The 16800-nt window shown below is 42.2% G+C and overlaps 1 protein-coding gene across 6 annotated transcripts in view; it reads right to left on the minus strand.

Moving 5' to 3' along the window:
- The window catches only part of DGKI (diacylglycerol kinase iota), a 286887-nt gene that overhangs the window by 133799 nt on the left and 136288 nt on the right, over positions 1–16800 (minus strand). For 3 of the 6 annotated variants that reach the window (XM_074939887.1, XM_074939885.1, XM_074939912.1), the window contains exons 7-12: positions 16172–16243; positions 15451–15567; positions 6355–6450; positions 5980–6054; positions 5487–5582; positions 3984–4066 (exon numbers count right to left, since the gene is read on the minus strand). In XM_074939887.1, the coding sequence (XP_074795988.1) occupies positions 3984–4066; positions 5487–5582; positions 5980–6054; positions 6355–6450; positions 15451–15567; positions 16172–16243 (539 nt within the window). The remainder of the gene's footprint in view (positions 1–3983; positions 4067–5486; positions 5583–5979; positions 6055–6354; positions 6451–15450; positions 15568–16171; positions 16244–16800) is intronic. The other 3 variants (XM_074939905.1, XM_074939893.1, XM_074939900.1) reach the window with 2 other exon arrangements.

Consider the following 16800-nt stretch of genomic DNA (forward strand, 5'->3'; position numbering starts at 1 on the left):
AAAAGGATCTGGGAGTTATAGTGGATCACAAATTGAATATGTGTTAACAATTGGATACAATTGCAAAAAATGCATACTATAATTCTGGGGTGTTTTAACAGGAATGTCATATATAAGACACAGGAGGTATTTGTACTGTTCTACTTGGTGAGGCCTCAGCTGGAGTATTGTGTGCAATTCTGGGCACCTTAGGAAAGATATGGACAAAATGGAGAGAGTCCAGAGGAGAGCAACAAAAATAAAAAGTGTAGAAAACTTGACCTATAAGTAAAGGTTAAAAAAAAAACTGGGCAGGATGAGTCTTGAGAAAAGAAGACTGAGGGGGACTTAATAAAAGTCTTCAAATATGTTAAGCACTGCTACAAAGAGGATGGTGATCAACTCTTCTCCCCTTGAGTGCAGGGGACTGGTCTAGATGACTTACTGAGGTCCCTTCCAGTCCAACACTTCTATGATTCTATGTCCACTAAAGGAAGGACAGGAAGTAATCAAGTTAATCAGCAGCAAGGGAGATTTACATTAGATATTTTGGAAAACATTCTAACTAAAAGGATAGTTAAGCACTGGAATAGGCTTCCAGTGGAGACTGTGAAATCTCCATTATGATAGATATGGCAATATCTTGACTAACCTTATTTAATTAATTTAAACTTTATTGAATTAACTTTAAGTATTTTTAGGAGTCCATTGTATTAAAAATGCAAATGTTTGTGTGTTATTGTGGCCTTGTATGTAACCTGTCAGGGAGACATGACTAATATAAACCTTGGGAAGTGTTATAAGCGTTCAAGGACTTTTTTAAATAATGGGCTGAGACAAGAATGAACTGTTAGCTGAGGAGGTTTTCTACAAAATACTTGGGAGAAGAGCAATACAAATAGCCACCTCCAGACCTAATCTTTTGAAGCTTGCCCCCAAGGAAGGGACCTTTGAATTACTTATTCCTAGGATCAAAAGGCCCAAACAGCATAAAGGAGTAACTCCCAGATTCACAACTGTTATGAACTTTTGACCACAGAGGGGTTTGAAGGATTGTTCACCAGCCAGAGCCCTTCTTGCAGCTGGGGTGATTCCTTGTAAGCTTATTACCATGCATGTAGGTTCTTTCGTTGTTTTTAATATGTTTTCTCTGTAATCCTCTTTCCTTAAGAATAAATGCACTTGCTTAGAAAGAGCTGTGTGGTAACAGCTATGGGCAGTTATGCTGTTTGTAGTCTCTGAGGAAGGAAGGCAAAGCAGGCCTGCTGAGACAGTCTGCCTTGCTAAGTAATAACACAGTGCAGCAGGGAACTGTCCAGCCTGGAAAAACCCCAGTTGGCAGGGAGAAGCGGGTCTCCACCCAAGAGAGGTGATGGCTGGGCAGCCGAGATTTTGAGAATAGGTGCCTTTGCTAGACCATGAATGGCAAATACAGATGTAATTGCCCTGAACTGCAATACCCATCACTGAAGGTTTTTAAGAACAAGTTAGACAAACATTTGTCAAGTATGGTCTAGGTATACTTGGTCCTGCCACAGCACAGAGGGCTGGACTAAATGACCTCTTAGGTCCCTTCCAGCTCTGTATTTCTATGATTCTGTGTGCACGGTTATCTTTCCAGACTGCACATTTATGTAAGTGAAGAAGTGGACACTGGCAGCAGGTATATTAGGTCAGAGAAGGCTCTGCCGCGGGACACTGGGCTGCGGCTGCTCCGGCTGGCCTGGGGCTGGGGCTGCTCGGGCCGGCTGGCCCGGGGCTGGGGTTGGCCAGCTGGCATCGCTAGAGCTTGGGTCGGTTGACCAGCTGGGGCTGGCCCAGGACTGAGGGCGGCCTGGGGTTCCTCTGGTGGCAGGGGGCAGCTCGGGGTTCCGGCCAGCCTGGGGGTTCTCTGGCTGTGGGAGAGGGTTGGCAGGGGGAACTCAGGGCTCCTGCCATGGGAGGCGGGGTCTCATGTGGCAGGGGTGAGGCCACTGGACTAGCCTCCCCAAAGGGGGGGTCCAACCACCGCTCATGGAAGTGAACATGCTCTTAAACACTATTCATGAATTTGGGTCCCCCAAAAACTTAGTGGGCACCATGCAATACACAGTATAAAAATTGACCGATTGAGACTATATTGACCCACCTCACTGCAATAGTTTTATCTCTAGCTCTGCACAAAGACAGAAAATACCTAGAAACTTTTTGGAAAATGGTTATTTTTTCTGGGCTTATATCTCTGGAATCCCTTGCTCAAATGACCCCCCCTTATCCTGACATTAACCCTACTCTTCACTTCCACAAGGCACAGCAAATTCCAAGAAAATCCACACTAGCACCTGGATTTTAGAGCACTTGGATAGTTGTCTTTTAACAAGGAAGGACAGACGGAGGATGAAAGTGGAAAGTTTCCCCTGCGCATCCAGCTGCAGCACAGGAGACTCTGAAAGGCATGAACTGACCTGTTCATCTCACTGTGATGCTCTCAGCTGCATGAGAACACCCCTGAATACAGCCTGAAACAGTAGCTCTGAGGTGTGTGAACTGTTCCATTCATCTCCGTGTGTGTTCTCATCTCCCTAAGGAGAGCTTTTTAGAGCCTGAGATATGCACAAAGTATGCCTGTTCTCAGCTTCCTATCCAAAGGGGCAGAACTTCCCAAGATCCTGGCTCACATGGGGGGCATGGAAGGGGGCCTCAAACCCTCCCAAATGGGCATGCTCCCTCCTGAACCCAACTCTCATGAGGGGGAAGTAAAGGGAGGCCAACCCCTGTAAATGAGCCCAGGGCCCCCAGATCCTGGCTCACACATGGGGGCAGCAAGAGGATCTCAGACACCACCAGTGGGGCATGGTGTCCCATATCTCAGCTCATATGAGGAAGACAATAAGGGACCCAGACCCTCACTAGAGGTGTAAGAGCCCCCTAGATCTGGGCACACATCTGGGAGGGGAAATTGTGGGGTTGACAGATGCCCCTGCTCCTATTCTCCCCCCCGTTCTCCTGCCACTCACCTCCATATCTCCCTTCCCAGTGTTCCTCCACTCCCTCCACCCCCAACTCTTCCCTCACCTGAGCCCCCTCCTCTCTCACCCCTCCCTATTTATGTCCCTTCCATAACCCCACCCACTGACCCCTAATACCTTTCCCCTCCCACCAAGGATTCACGTCTCATTTTTTTACTTTGATTACATTCCCTCCAAAATAAAATTGCCACTCATGACTCACAAATTGAAGCAACTTCCAGCCATTCAGTCTCAAACTCTTTTTGCTTTAAGTGGGGGCTTGTGATTAATTTATCCTTCCTTATGATAACTGAAGGGTCAAGTCACAGTCATCAGTTTCAATGAGGTCTGTGCATCCAGTCATTAGTACCTTTCAGTTTAACAGAACAAGGCAGCAGAAGGAAACTGTTTTTGCAGGGCCTGTAACTTGGGAACCCATTGGTCAAATAATCCCAAATTTGGATCACTAATGCTACCCCATTCCCCCATGAGGCACACCAAAATTTCAAAGCAATCCAAGTAACTGTCCAGATTTTAGAGCACTTACAAGAATTGAGCTTTAAAGCGTGTAAAATCGTGGGAATGGGAAACCTCTAGCTGTTTTACTGTAGTGGTGCATGCAAACTGCACAAAATGTACATTTTCTTAAACACCATTCTCAGTTTGGGTCTCCCAAAGATTTAGTGGGTGCCATGCACGACCTTGACTGAGACCACTTTGACTCATATCACATCAATAGCTTGATCTATAGCTCTCTGCACAAAAACAACCCACACAGAAGTTTTTGGAAAATGAAATGTGCAGTTAAGCAAGTACTTAAGTCCTTTGCTGAATAAGGATGGACACAAGCATGTGCTTAACTGCATTGCTGAATCAGGCTCTAAACAGCGGGTCACACTTTGATAAGCCTGGCCAATCTCCCTATTACTATCAGGAAGCCCCATCCAACCTACCCTTTGCCCACATACTTAACAAGCAAAGAAAGAGGTTGGCAATGTTAAACACTTTAGTACTTACGCATCTCTTGGCCCTTCCTGAGAGAGATCGAAGACTTGGCGTGGATTCAAGTACCACATGAACATCTGGAGAACCTTAGTGCCCTGTTAGGATAGAAAATGGAAGGAAAATAAATGAGCGAATGAGCTAATGACTCTTATATGTAATAATATTTATCATTATTAACTTAATCTTCGTAGTACCTTTCATTCATTTGTGCTCTACAGAACAAAAGCAAACAAAAAAGGAGTATTTACTAGCAAGCCAAAACAAAAGCCATCCATCGTGACAGATGATTGCCCTAGAGAACAATCAAGTGACCTGCCATCCCACTCTTTCTGTATTTGTAGCCTCTTGGGGCAGGGACTCTCTTTTTATTCTGTGTTTTTACAGTGCCTGGCACAATGGGGTCACGGCCCATGACTCAAGCTCTTAGGTCTTCAGGTAATATGAATAACAACAACAACATATTTCAGAGTAGCATCTGATGAAGTGAGCTGTAGCTCACGAAAGCTTATGCTCAAATAAATTTGTTAGTCTCTAAGGTGCCACAAGTCCTCCTTTTCTTTTAGCAGTGACATATGTCCATTGAATTTAGAATGCAGATGTGTTGTGGCTTCAAATTCACAGTAGAGCTAGTTGGAAAAACTGTGATGGAACCATTTTCCATCAGAAAACCCAGTTATGGCAAAATCAAGATGTTTTGTGAAATAGTTCCAAGTTTGCTGAAATTTTGTTTTCGAGAAAAGCATACAAAAAAAGTTCTGGCAATGTTGAAACATCCCATTTCAACATTTCCTGAAACAAGCATTTTTATTTTTCATTTAAAAATGACGTTTCATTTCAACATTTTATTTTATATTATAATAGAATATAAATGTTTTAAAAGGTCAAAATCAAAACTAAACAACAAATATTTCAGAATTTTCCTTTGCAGGGAATTTTGAAATTTTTGTAATGACGTGTAAACCCACTGTTTACTTCAGCTCTACTTGCATGACTAAAGTGTTCAGCCTGCTGCTTACAGCTTGATAATGGAGCAATATGCCTAAGCAACTGTGTCATGCTTTGAAACTCAGTTTTCTAGAGCTCCGGTTCCGACATATTTACAGTTCAGGACTATGTGGCTTTCCAACATACGATACGCGGCCAAGGGATGTTGGGAGATTACTCTGATTAAACCAAACCAATGGTGGGACAGGAGGATGACTGGCAATTACTCTGGAGAATCGGAGAGCTCCATTTCTGTGGAAAGACTGAGGTTTCCTGAAAGACTCCAAGCCACTATTCTGGTTTCCTCTCAAAGAATCAAAACCTGGGAGGAAGATCACACAGAACAATCCAAACCTCAATTCAGGTGGGAAGAAGATTTACTGGGAAGGGTCCAGTCCTCCATTCTAGGAGTCTGCATCCCAGGTCACATGCAACCCTCCCTTTCTGTGCCTCACCTGAAATCACTTCATGACACATAATTTAAAGGAATTTGTAGAAACTTTCCCACTCGGATCAAGTTGATGCCTTTACCTGATTCCCTCCACTTTTTGGATTGACAAACACCAGCAGTGGTTTCATGAGAAGCGAAGAGATGGGCTTTATCACAAATGGTCGGCCTTTGTTTTCCTGCAAAATCAGAAGTGGTAGAGTACTTTAATTAGAGCTATGCAAAACTAATGCTAAAATCTCTAGTAAAAAAAAAAAATCACAAAGCATTCTCAATTTTGTTTTTAGATGCTTTTGTGGTCATGAAAGCCACTAGATTAACAATCCCTGTGACCTTTATATGCTATAGCTGTTTTCTGACTAGACGACAAGATTCCCTGTGCACCCCCTCATCACGCCTCAACTATTCAGCCTAGCCTATTCTACCTAGAGAATTAATCTATGCAACCCATCTAAAGATGGGAGGATAGGTCAACCTGGGCTGGCTGATTGATAGACATGCTGGATTTTAACTGGCAGGCTAGAGATAAAAATATCCATTCAGTCCACCGTTCAAATAATATTAATTAGGAATTACCTCATTGCTTCTTTTGCTGGCTTTTCTTTTAAAGGACGTTCTCTTCTTCCGCCGGGTTGAAGTTTTTAATGAGTTCTATGAAAAAGAAAGAAAAAAGGATACATGGAAAGCAAAACAAAAATCAAGTCAGCCCCAGAAGTAGCCTCATTTAAGAAGCTCCTTCATGCATGGTCCATTTGGAGAATGATACAGTGTCTGGCACATGCTTGAAGTTTAGATCACATGCGTCTCATGCTTTACACTTCCACACCGCCGTTGATGGAGAAAGCCACACACGGAGACCAGACTGGTGCTTTGGAACTGGAAGCTTTCCCACGCCGTGGGGAGAAAAATCTCAGATACTCCCATAGACTCACATAACACCACATGTTGTACCTGCCAACCCTCCCAATAGGGGTAGGAGACGCCCGTTTTCCCTCCGGGGCTCCAGTCTCCTTCCCAATCAGGCTCGTCTCCTGGTATGGAGACCACCTGCACAAAAATGTAATAAAACATGATAAAATGAGCTATTTTTTCATGTTTAAAAAACAAAACAAAACAAAAGCAAAACAAAACAAAACCCCAGTTTGAGCTGTGGTGACCACCCTGACTCAACATAATGCATGCCATCACTGCATATGATGCTGGCAGACAAAGTCAAATCTGGCCTACCATGAAACTAGTGTAATAATCTGATAGAGAACCTCCTCTGAATTTTTAATATTTAAGGGTTTCATTTTTCTAAAACAAAAACAAACAAAAATCTCTGCCACACTACTGCTGAAAAAATAGTTAAAACAAATAGATATTTTGTAGGACCTACCAAAAAATTCCATCAGCAACAGCAGTTAACTAAAAATACTTGTCTTGCCATGAGTGCAGGGGACTGGACTAGATGACCTCTGAGGTCCCTTCCAGTCCTACAATTCTATGGGGAGAAAAAAAAAACTATTCCCCAGAATGGCGCAAACTTCATTGATGGTGGACCACAGAAATGTGCTGATGTGGTCAGGGCCACTTTTCTTTTTTAATTGCTGCAGTTGTTGAATTAAAATAGCCATATCCCTATAAATTTTCTCCCTATTCATATAGTGCTGAGTTTCAGATGAGTTGGAAACACTGCGAAAATGGACTTTCCCCACAGTATTTCAGCTTAGTCTATTCAAAACTAGGAAGTACAGTGGGGCAGAAAATTAAAAGAAAAAGTGCAGAACTTCTAACCTCAAGAAGTGAACAAGTTCCATTCTTTTCTTTTCCCCAAAAAGTTCAAGTCAGTCTTATTTTACCCAAGTTGATCTAGACATCCCTACTGAGAAAAGTTTCACTGGCCCAGAGACTTGTGAGTGGACACGGCAAAGCTATTCATCAGAATCGGCTGTTTTTACTCAACCTTTGTCTTCAGCCAACAACCCCATTGCATTAAATAGTGTATTTACTGGATTCACTGCTTGATTCCCCAATGACCAGCTCTGGCGTTTCAAACCAGCCAATTTTCCTGTTGCATTTCACCATGCATAAAGGGATCGGCATTCACATCGCACTCCCCATCAGTACCCGCCCAAGCCAGGGAAGCTAATGATCCAACCAGAGGACCAAATTTGGTTATGAATCCTGGTCACATGCCACCTGAGGCATGTTGCACCTATGCTAAGAAGCAGGAGACTGGCTCTATAAAAGTGCTCTAAACTTCCCCTAATTTGGTGCATATGAACATGCACAAGAAAGCATCATTTGTTATTAGGCTGCACTGACAGGGGTAGGTGGATGGATCATATATATCCTACTGTTTTTTTCACTCTCAAACAGTGCAATCTGACTGAAGGAGGATATGAAGTTTAAAATCAGTGTAATGAAGCAAAAAACATTTCTCCATCTGTAGTAATCACTGTAGAGATTCTTAGATTCATTCTTCAGATCTTCTCCCTGGGAGGATTTTTTCTTGAAACCTTGTCACTGAGCTAGACGCAGTGTGGCCTAGCGGACAGAGCACTGGACTGGGACTCAGGAGATCTGGCCTATATTCCCAGCACTGCCACTGGCCTGCTGGGTGACCTTGGGAAAATCAGTGTCTCCTCTTCTGTAAATAGGGATAATGTTATTTATCTCCTTTGTAAAGGGCTTCGAGTTCTACTGATGAAAAGCACTATATATAAAGAGCTAGCATTATATCACAGCCATTGATTATACTTAATTATTTTACAGGAAGAAGCTGACAATCTGCTCTTTAGTGGAAGGAACTAAACCCAGTACAGCTCTTCTGGATAAAGCCGGGACAATTAGGGAAAGTAGCATTATCCTCATTAAAAAATAACCATTTGTAAATATATTTGTTGCCAAATCACATTGTAAGATAGCTGCTTTTTTGCCATTGTGGACAAAAAAAACCCACATTATAACTTTATTAGAAGAACACGCCATGGTCTCTGTATCTAGCAGGATTAAAATATAATAGTGTTTTGTATCTGCACACACTGGCAAGAAAAGACATAATGTGGTTTTGTCAATACTATATTACGCCACAGTGTTTAAGTAGGCCTATTTTTGTGATATTTAGAGAGCCTGAATGTTTTCTACAACTTAGCAACAGTAGCTATACAACAGGTAAGAGGCAGGGGTGCTGGTTATACATATGCAAACTTTCATTTCAAACTGGTGAAAGAATAGCAGCCCTGGGAGACCACTGGGGTCTACGGTGTGATGGGGCAAGGCCAGATGGCTATAGAAAAGTAGTGGGAGATAGATATATTAGCTCCAAGCTAACAAATCCCTGGTACCAGGATAAGTGAAATGGCAGCTGCTCCAGGTCAATTAAGACACCTGGGGCCAATTAAGAACTTTCCAGAAGGCAGGGAGAATGCTAGGTTGATTGGGACACCTGAAGCCAATCGGGGGCTGTCTGAAACTAGTTAAAAGCCTCGCAGCCAGTCAGGTGGGTGTGCATGTCAGGAGCTGTGGAAGGAAGTTGTGCTGTTGGAGAGACTGAGTAGTACACACCATATCTGGCACAAGGAAGGAGGCCCTGAGGTAAGGGTGAAGTGGAGCTTAAGGAAGTGAGGGCTGCTATGGGGGAAGTAGCCCAGGGAATTGTACATGTCATGTTTCTAAAAGGTCAGCTACCATAGCTGATACTATTAGGGTCCCTGGGCTGGAGCCTGAAGTAGAGGGTGGGCCTGGGCTCCCCCACACCTTTGCCCCCTGATTAATCACTGAGACTGGGAGACAACAGAGACTGTGCAAGGAAGGATAACTTCTCCTCACCTCCCTTGCTGGCTTATGATGAAAATGGCTCAGTAGACTGTGACCCTTGTCTCTAGAGAGAGAAGGGTTACGTGGAGGGTCACAGTGAGCCTCTGAGGCTAGCGAAATCCGCCAGGAAACACGGGACCCACGGAGGCAAGGACAGAGCTTTGTCACAACAGTGAGCTAAAGAAGTTGTTGCATGTGCCATCTTGTCCATATCAAAGCCTTTCTTCTCCACAGGAAGAGTATGGGTGTTTTGACAAAAATTAAATGCTATTCAGTGAAATTCCATCTACAGTAAAGAACACCTGTAAGTGGATAGGCCTGTATATAAGTCCTGGATAGTCTCTAAAAGAGGAAAAAAATCTCCTTGGTGGCAATAATTTTGTCCTTCTTCAAAGATATAAAGCACAGATCATAGTATGTCATGGTCATTGGAAGTGTTCCAAGCCCACTTAGATAGATCTATGGAAGGAGTAGGACAGGGCCCTCCTTGAGTAATGTCAGGTGGTGAACTGACAGTCTTAGGTAGATCCTTTTATCTAGAATGCTGCAGATTTAATTTTCAGAGGTTCTGAGCCTCAGTATCTCCAAATTACTTGAATGGGAGCAGCAGGTGCACAGCACCGATGAAAGTCTGACCCTATGATCTTCAGGCAGTTCACAAACTGAAATAAGGTACAGATAACAGTCTCACATCACTGGCTTCAACCAGCAATAAAGTAAGAAGAGAGAGTAGCCCAGTAGTAGACAGCTTTTGCAAGCTCCTAAGGAAGGTTCCTAAGAGAAAGGAAAAAATCAGATTCACTCATCTTGATCATAAACCCTTTCTCAGCATTAGGACCCAGTTACAATTACTGCCTCTACTTTGTATCCAGAACCTCAGAAGAAGGGCTGGCTCTGTAACTTCATCACCCAGAACCTTCTCATCAACTGCTCCTCTCTCCAACATGCACACACACAGGCACACATAGCAAGTCTGTTTAACAACATTCAGGCTGCCACGTATCAAAATATAAAAAAGGACACTAGCCACTGTAGATACCTGGAGTTGCTAACTGGAACAGGTAATTTATTTGAACTCCAGGAAACCAGACCCAGAGGCACTGAAAATTGTGAGAGACTACAGAAGAGGCTCACACAATGAACATCATGAAGGAGGTATTGAGAATTTGGCATCTTTGTAAGTGGGTCATTACATACAGGGATACCACCTGTTACAAAATCATCCGAACTGTTCTGAATTTCCTTCATCCTGCAAATAGAAGCTTGCAAGAAGAAAAAACTCCCCATTTTAGTACAGGCAGCAAGTCAACTAGGGCAAATTGACCTTATGCAATTACATCAGGATGTTGCATCACCAAGACACTGCTGGGAGTGAGAAAGAGGTCTGTTCTTTATTTAAATAGAGTATTAGGAAGATGATGACCCATGGTCCATATAATGATCATGGAAAAACAATAAAAACAGAAAATAAAACTAGGTGAAGAGTCTCTTCATGAAGCTGTCTTGTTTGCTCAGAAACAACCACCAAAAGGAAGTAAGAGGCATTGCTAGAATCCATTTTAAATTAGTAGAAAATCCAGTCCAGGACTTACCTGTGACCACTCTGAGTTGTTAATAAGTGGAGCTGAGCAAATAATTTACAGTAAAAATGTTACTAGATATATTTATTATGGTCATGGAACATCTACAAACAGATTTCTGTTTCCAAGTATTTATTCTTTCATTAAATTTCCTCTAATTTATTTATGAGTTTTTCTTTATTTTCTCCATGGATTGATTGCTGTGAATGTCTGATACTATCAGAAATCCAGACTGTGTAGATGGGTTAGAAATGGTCAAGTCATTCACAAGTTAGAGCTGGTCGGAAACCAGTTGTGGGGGGGCAGTTTCAGTGGAAAATTTTGACTTTTCACTGAAAGACTGAAAATTTAAAACTTTTCAATTTTTCAACTGAAAAGTCAGAATGTTCTAGAGAAAGATAACTTTCTGTGGAAAATTTCATTTATTCAAAAAGCAATTTCTCCATCAAAAAACAGGTTTTTTTTCTGGCTCTTTTATCAGGAGGAGGGATACCTGAAGACACTGGGGCTTTGAATCTCCCAGGAAGAAGTGGCTAGAGCTGATCAGAAAATGCCAATTATTTCTTGCAGCAAATTTCCTTTTAATTGGTTTTGTTTTTAATCTAATCTAACAAATTTTTTTTAATGAAAAATGAAAATAAAACTGAACATAGTTTGGTTTTCAAAAGTGGTTTTGGTAAACAAATGCTCAATGTTTAATCAACAACTTAACCAAAAAAAAAGAGTCAGGTTTCCATTTTTTTGTCCAAAAATTGAAAAACGTCAGCCAAAATGGGGACTTTCTGAACAAATGTTTGTTATGGTCTAAAAGCCTTCCCCCTCTACCGCATCCAACTCCCTAAAAATTGTTCCTTTGAAAATATTTTGACCTGCTTGTGATGGGGCACACCCCCATTCCAATCAGGAGAAGGCTAATGAAGTCCTCTGAGCTCAATCCTTACCAAACATACACACCTTCAGAGCCTGCTCCAGTTGAAGGAAGTAAGCTTAAAATGGAGAGCTGCACACAGGAAGAGGCAGCAACCAGGAGGGAACAAGCTGACTATTGTTACAGAGTAACTGAGAGGGAAACAGCTAACAAGCCTCTACTGCCCAAAGACTTACCAAAACCCCCAAAAGACCTTGGAAAGGTTGAAAGGGCTTTGAACCTGCCTGAGTGTGACCCCCAAGAAAGGCCCTGCCTACCACATGGCTCTAGAGGTAGCATATAAACAGTGCTTGCTAGGAAATTTTTAAAATACTAAAGAAGTGGGTGCATCTGAAGTAGTGGGTTTTTTACCCACGAAAGCTTATGCCCAAATAAATCTGTTAGTCTTTAAGGTGCCACCAGACTCCTTGTTGTTTCCATGGATACAGACTAACATGGCTACCCCTCTGATATTTAAAATACTAAACCTTTCCCTATTGGGGGTCACACAGACCTTGCTCAAGGCACTGTTATCCCAGAAATAAGGCTACTATATGATCTAGAGGCTAGGGGCAATTTAAAAGTAATTTTGTCTCCACACATTCTCCCGAAGTAACTGCATGTGCACGTATGATTCTAGTAGCAAATGAGACAGTGAGATCCTATTCTGATTCAGTTAGCTCTATGCCGGGACTCTGCTGCGAGTTTTTGGGAGCCCTGTCACCCTTCTGTACTAAGCATCATCCCATCATATCTAAAAAACTCTAAATTGCTCAAGACAGGGTACTTTGATATCTCTCACAGAGTGCCACGGATTCAGGTGCAGCTCCACAGGAGATGTAATCAGGGGAAAATTGGAATGGGGACACATCCTCCCAAAACAGTCAGTGAGTAATGGGATGAAGGGCTTATGCTCTTCCTCCACAGTATAGGATATACAGAGCTAGTGAAGATTTTTTTCAACATAATTTATTTTGGGGGAAGGCAAAAATTGCTTGTTTTTTAAAGAAAAACATGTTTTTTGGTGAAAAATAATTAACTGGAGCTGATTGAAAATTTTCTAATTTTGAACAAAAAAAATGAAAAACATGGCAATATTATTCACAAGAAATACCACAGAAAATTTATCCCACTTTTTGACCAGCTATGGAACTGGTCAAAAACATTCCAAGTCAGACATTTTTCAAAGGAAAAAAAGACAATTTTTCCAAAAAAAAAATTCACCATTTCCCCCATCTCCCAACCAGCTCAACTGTAATTGTGTTTAAAAAAAAAAGATTAATTTCAAAAAATATATATTTTTTATCTTTTTTCTGACATTTTTATTAAAACATTATCAAAATGGTTATTGAAATATTTTGTTTACCAACAACTAGAAATTCAGTAAACAAAAAATGCAATAACCATTTTGATACTATTTTCAATTTTTTTTGAAAAATATTCTGTTTAAAAACAATCTTGAAAGACTTTGATAAAGCTGAAAATGGGACCATTTCAAACACCTTGGATGAGAAATAACATTGACATTTTAAAGTCTTTTGTGAAAATAGGCTTTCATTTTTTAACCAGCTGTAGGGTCAGGACAGTGCTGCTGACACTAAAGAATGAAACTGGAGAGGGCAGCATGGAGACAACAGAGGGCAAAAAGCAGGAGCTCAGAAACAGCAGGAGGCAGGCTGACTGGCCACTGCCTTATCTAGATAACTATAAAGGTGCCAGGGGAAAAAAAGAAGAGTCCTTCTATAAAATATATCTGTCTACGACCTTCCCACCCAACTTGATAGCCAGACAGAAGACGGGGACAGGGACATCACAAGGATGAGCACTGACCCCTAGTAAGCTATACTTACAAGATGGGGGACTCTACTCTGGGAAGCAGTGACTGAAGAGGCCACAGTGGATCAGCAGATGAACATGAGCTCCCAGTGCAGTGCTGTAGCCAAAAAGGCTCATGTCATGCTTGGAGTATGAAAGAGGAAAGAGTTTATATTACCTCTGTATTTGGTACTGGTGCGGCTGCTGCTGAAATACGTCCAGTTCTAATATCCACAATTCAAAAAGGACATTGATAAATTTGAGAGAGTTCAGAGCAGAGGCACAAGAATGATTAAAGGCCTAGAAAATATGTCTTATAACTGAAGCTAGAGAAATTCAGATTGGAAATAAGGCATAAATAGTTAACAGTGAGTGTCATTAACCATTGGAATAATTTACCAAGGGTTGTGGTGATTCGATATCACTGCCAATTTTAAAATCAAGATTGGATGATTTTCTAAAAGATACGCTCTACTTTAAAAAGTAGTTATTTCAGAGAAGTTCTCCAGTCTGTATTATACAGGAGATCAGGCTAGATGATGCCAGTGGTCCCTTCTGGCCTTGGAATCTATGAATCTATACAGTCCTACTTGGATTGGCTTTTCCCAATTTGGATTTGGGTTTCCTTGGTGGGTTTTGTTTGGTTGGCTTTTTACATTCCTGGGGGCTCCTGATCAGACTCTGCCATTAGCATTCAGCCCTTTGAGAGGTTTCCACCACAAGAGAGCATCTATTCTGGTGGTTCTTCCTTCATGCAGCCTGTCAGAGGTCTCTGGATCACTTGATTAAGATAGATTCAGTAATCAGAGGACTGGTGGCTTGGCATTTTTGTCACAGCGCATTTTGTGACATAAGGTCATGGGGCTACAGAGAAGCAACACAGGCATAAAAACAGCATACTGCCACTGCGGGGAGCCTGGGTAGTTAGGCTATCCCATGCACAGGTTGTGTGCCATGTAGCACAGAATCAAGTCTCACTTATTGTGGCAAGGGGCCACTCTAAGCAGGATACCTGGTAGGTTCTGGGGAACGCAACACATGGGGCTGGCAAGAGAACTAACTTTCCCATCCGTTATTTCCCATGTCCCTTTTCTGATCTATCCCAATAATTTAAGTTAAACTGGGTATTATCAATAAAAATGGCTGTGTCCTTCGCATCACACACCAGTGTTGTGCATTCACTCTGAATAGGAGTCCAGGGATAAATTACACCAAGTACATTGCATTTACTGTTCTGAATTATCAGTCATTCCCCCCCCCCCCCCATGCAAAGTAGCTCCATTTGCTCGGGTGGCCCTATGCATGAAGAATGCAGTCAGCGCCTTCTCTGGAAAGGGGCTCTGGAAACCCTTTTTCCCCTGCTGTGTTGAGCAATGTCTTATCCCATCTAAAATATAGCAAATCTTGTGCAAACGCTGACAAGTTGAAAACTCATTATCTGCAAGCATTTAACCATGGAAGCTTAATGTTCAGCGAGCATTCATGTGTGTAAAACATGATCGTCCAAACACCCATGGAAAGTGAATGCAAAAGGGAAGTGAGCACAGCCACGGCCAATTCATGTTGCAATTCAACTGAATATTTGGGAACGCTTTTTTCCTGTATTTGCTCAGCTCTACTTAGTGAAACATGCTCGAGTACCTAAAACATAGAGGAGTCTTGCAGTCCATTAGATGAGCTTTCAATAAGAAGAATGAACTGGATTGCTTAGTGCTAAAATCAGGTTAATCACTTATTGCCCCAAACCAGACAATGAAAGAATCCTTCCGGAGGGGTAGATGAAAGAGTAAGATAGAGGTTCATAATCATCATGGGTGTAGCTGGGTGTGAGGGGCATGGACAGGGCAAACAAACATGCTTTTGTGGAGGAGTAACCAGGAGCAGAAGCCAGGCTCGCCCTGAGCTGCCAAACAGCATCAGAAATGGACATCAGCATGCAGTTACCTGAGCTTTCTTCACCTTAATGATCCAGGTGGGAGGCACAATGACAGCAGCATGAGCCCCCAGGGAACACGGCTCCTCGATGTGATGTAACATGAAGCAGGTGACTTTGTTGTGAAACTAGCGAAGGGAGAGCAGAGCCATCAGTGAGGTGGAAGAGGGAGAGAAAAAGGTATGGTGGGGACAGAAGAAACAGGTTGATGTGTGAGGCACTGAGGACTATACCCAGCTCAACTTCTTTTCCCAGTCCTCTGGACCACGAGAGCCTCAGGAACATTAACAAGAAAGAAACCCACCTCCCCATTTTCTCATCCCTTGTCAGACATGTCCCCTACCCACAAAAGACACCCCTGCTTACATACAGATAATTGTAGTAAGACCAAATTCTAAACAGGCAATAGTATACAAAATGGGAATCCCTTGTTCTCTGAACCAGGAACAGCAATGGAGTGCTTGAGAGCTAACCCTCTCATTTACCCCAGGAGTGGCCTTGTTATACTCCAAAAGGAAGGAGACACAGTCAGCTCTCCTCCACCAGAAGAACAGACTACCCAGGTGTAGCATCCTCAGGGAAAAGGAATAGAAAGGGTGATCCTAGGGGGCTCTTTTCCCCCTAATAAATGAGCACAGGACAAATAAAGTCAAACATGATGATCCTGTGTGGGCAAAACTACCCCCACTATTTACACAGCCCCACCTCCCAACTTCAGTTCTAGCCACTTACCGCCTGCTTGCACCAGGAACAACTGATGGCCACAATCTCTTTACTGTGGAAGGAGAATTTTTGCTGAAATCCCTAGGATGGTAGGAAGAGATAGGAGAGGAAGGGTTAAGCTGCTTTCCATCACATCCAAATACTTCTCATCACATAAGAAAGTTTAGCACCTTTAACTTTTGACACATGACTGAGCTAGATCAGTTCAGGGTGGTCATATTCAGTCTTTCACATCTCTTGGATGTCCTATGAATGGACTAAGGTCCCTGGGGACTCTGAACTATTGCACATTACTGTAATCAACAGAATATCATGACATACACAGTTCATAAACACCCATCAGGTTAAATCCACTGTTGTTATTTAGCTCCCTACTATTATGGAGTGCCATGGTTAAGGTTATTACTGAGTTTCCATTATATAACCAATTTTGGCCTCCACGATAAAATCTATCAACAAACATCTTATCAGTCTCAAAGTTAGAAGATTCTACCAGGGGACAAGATAGTATTTTATGGAAAATTTGAAGTGACTCATGTCATTTAATATATGTAATATTGAATTATAATACCCTAAAAACAGAGGTTTTGGACACGCTTCCCAAATTTGTCTTCCCCCCGCCCCAACTTTGTAGCAAT

The sequence above is a fragment of the Natator depressus genome, chromosome 1 (genome assembly GCF_965152275.1).
Source record: "Natator depressus isolate rNatDep1 chromosome 1, rNatDep2.hap1, whole genome shotgun sequence".
In the NCBI taxonomy this organism is placed as follows: domain Eukaryota; kingdom Metazoa; phylum Chordata; order Testudines; family Cheloniidae; genus Natator; species Natator depressus.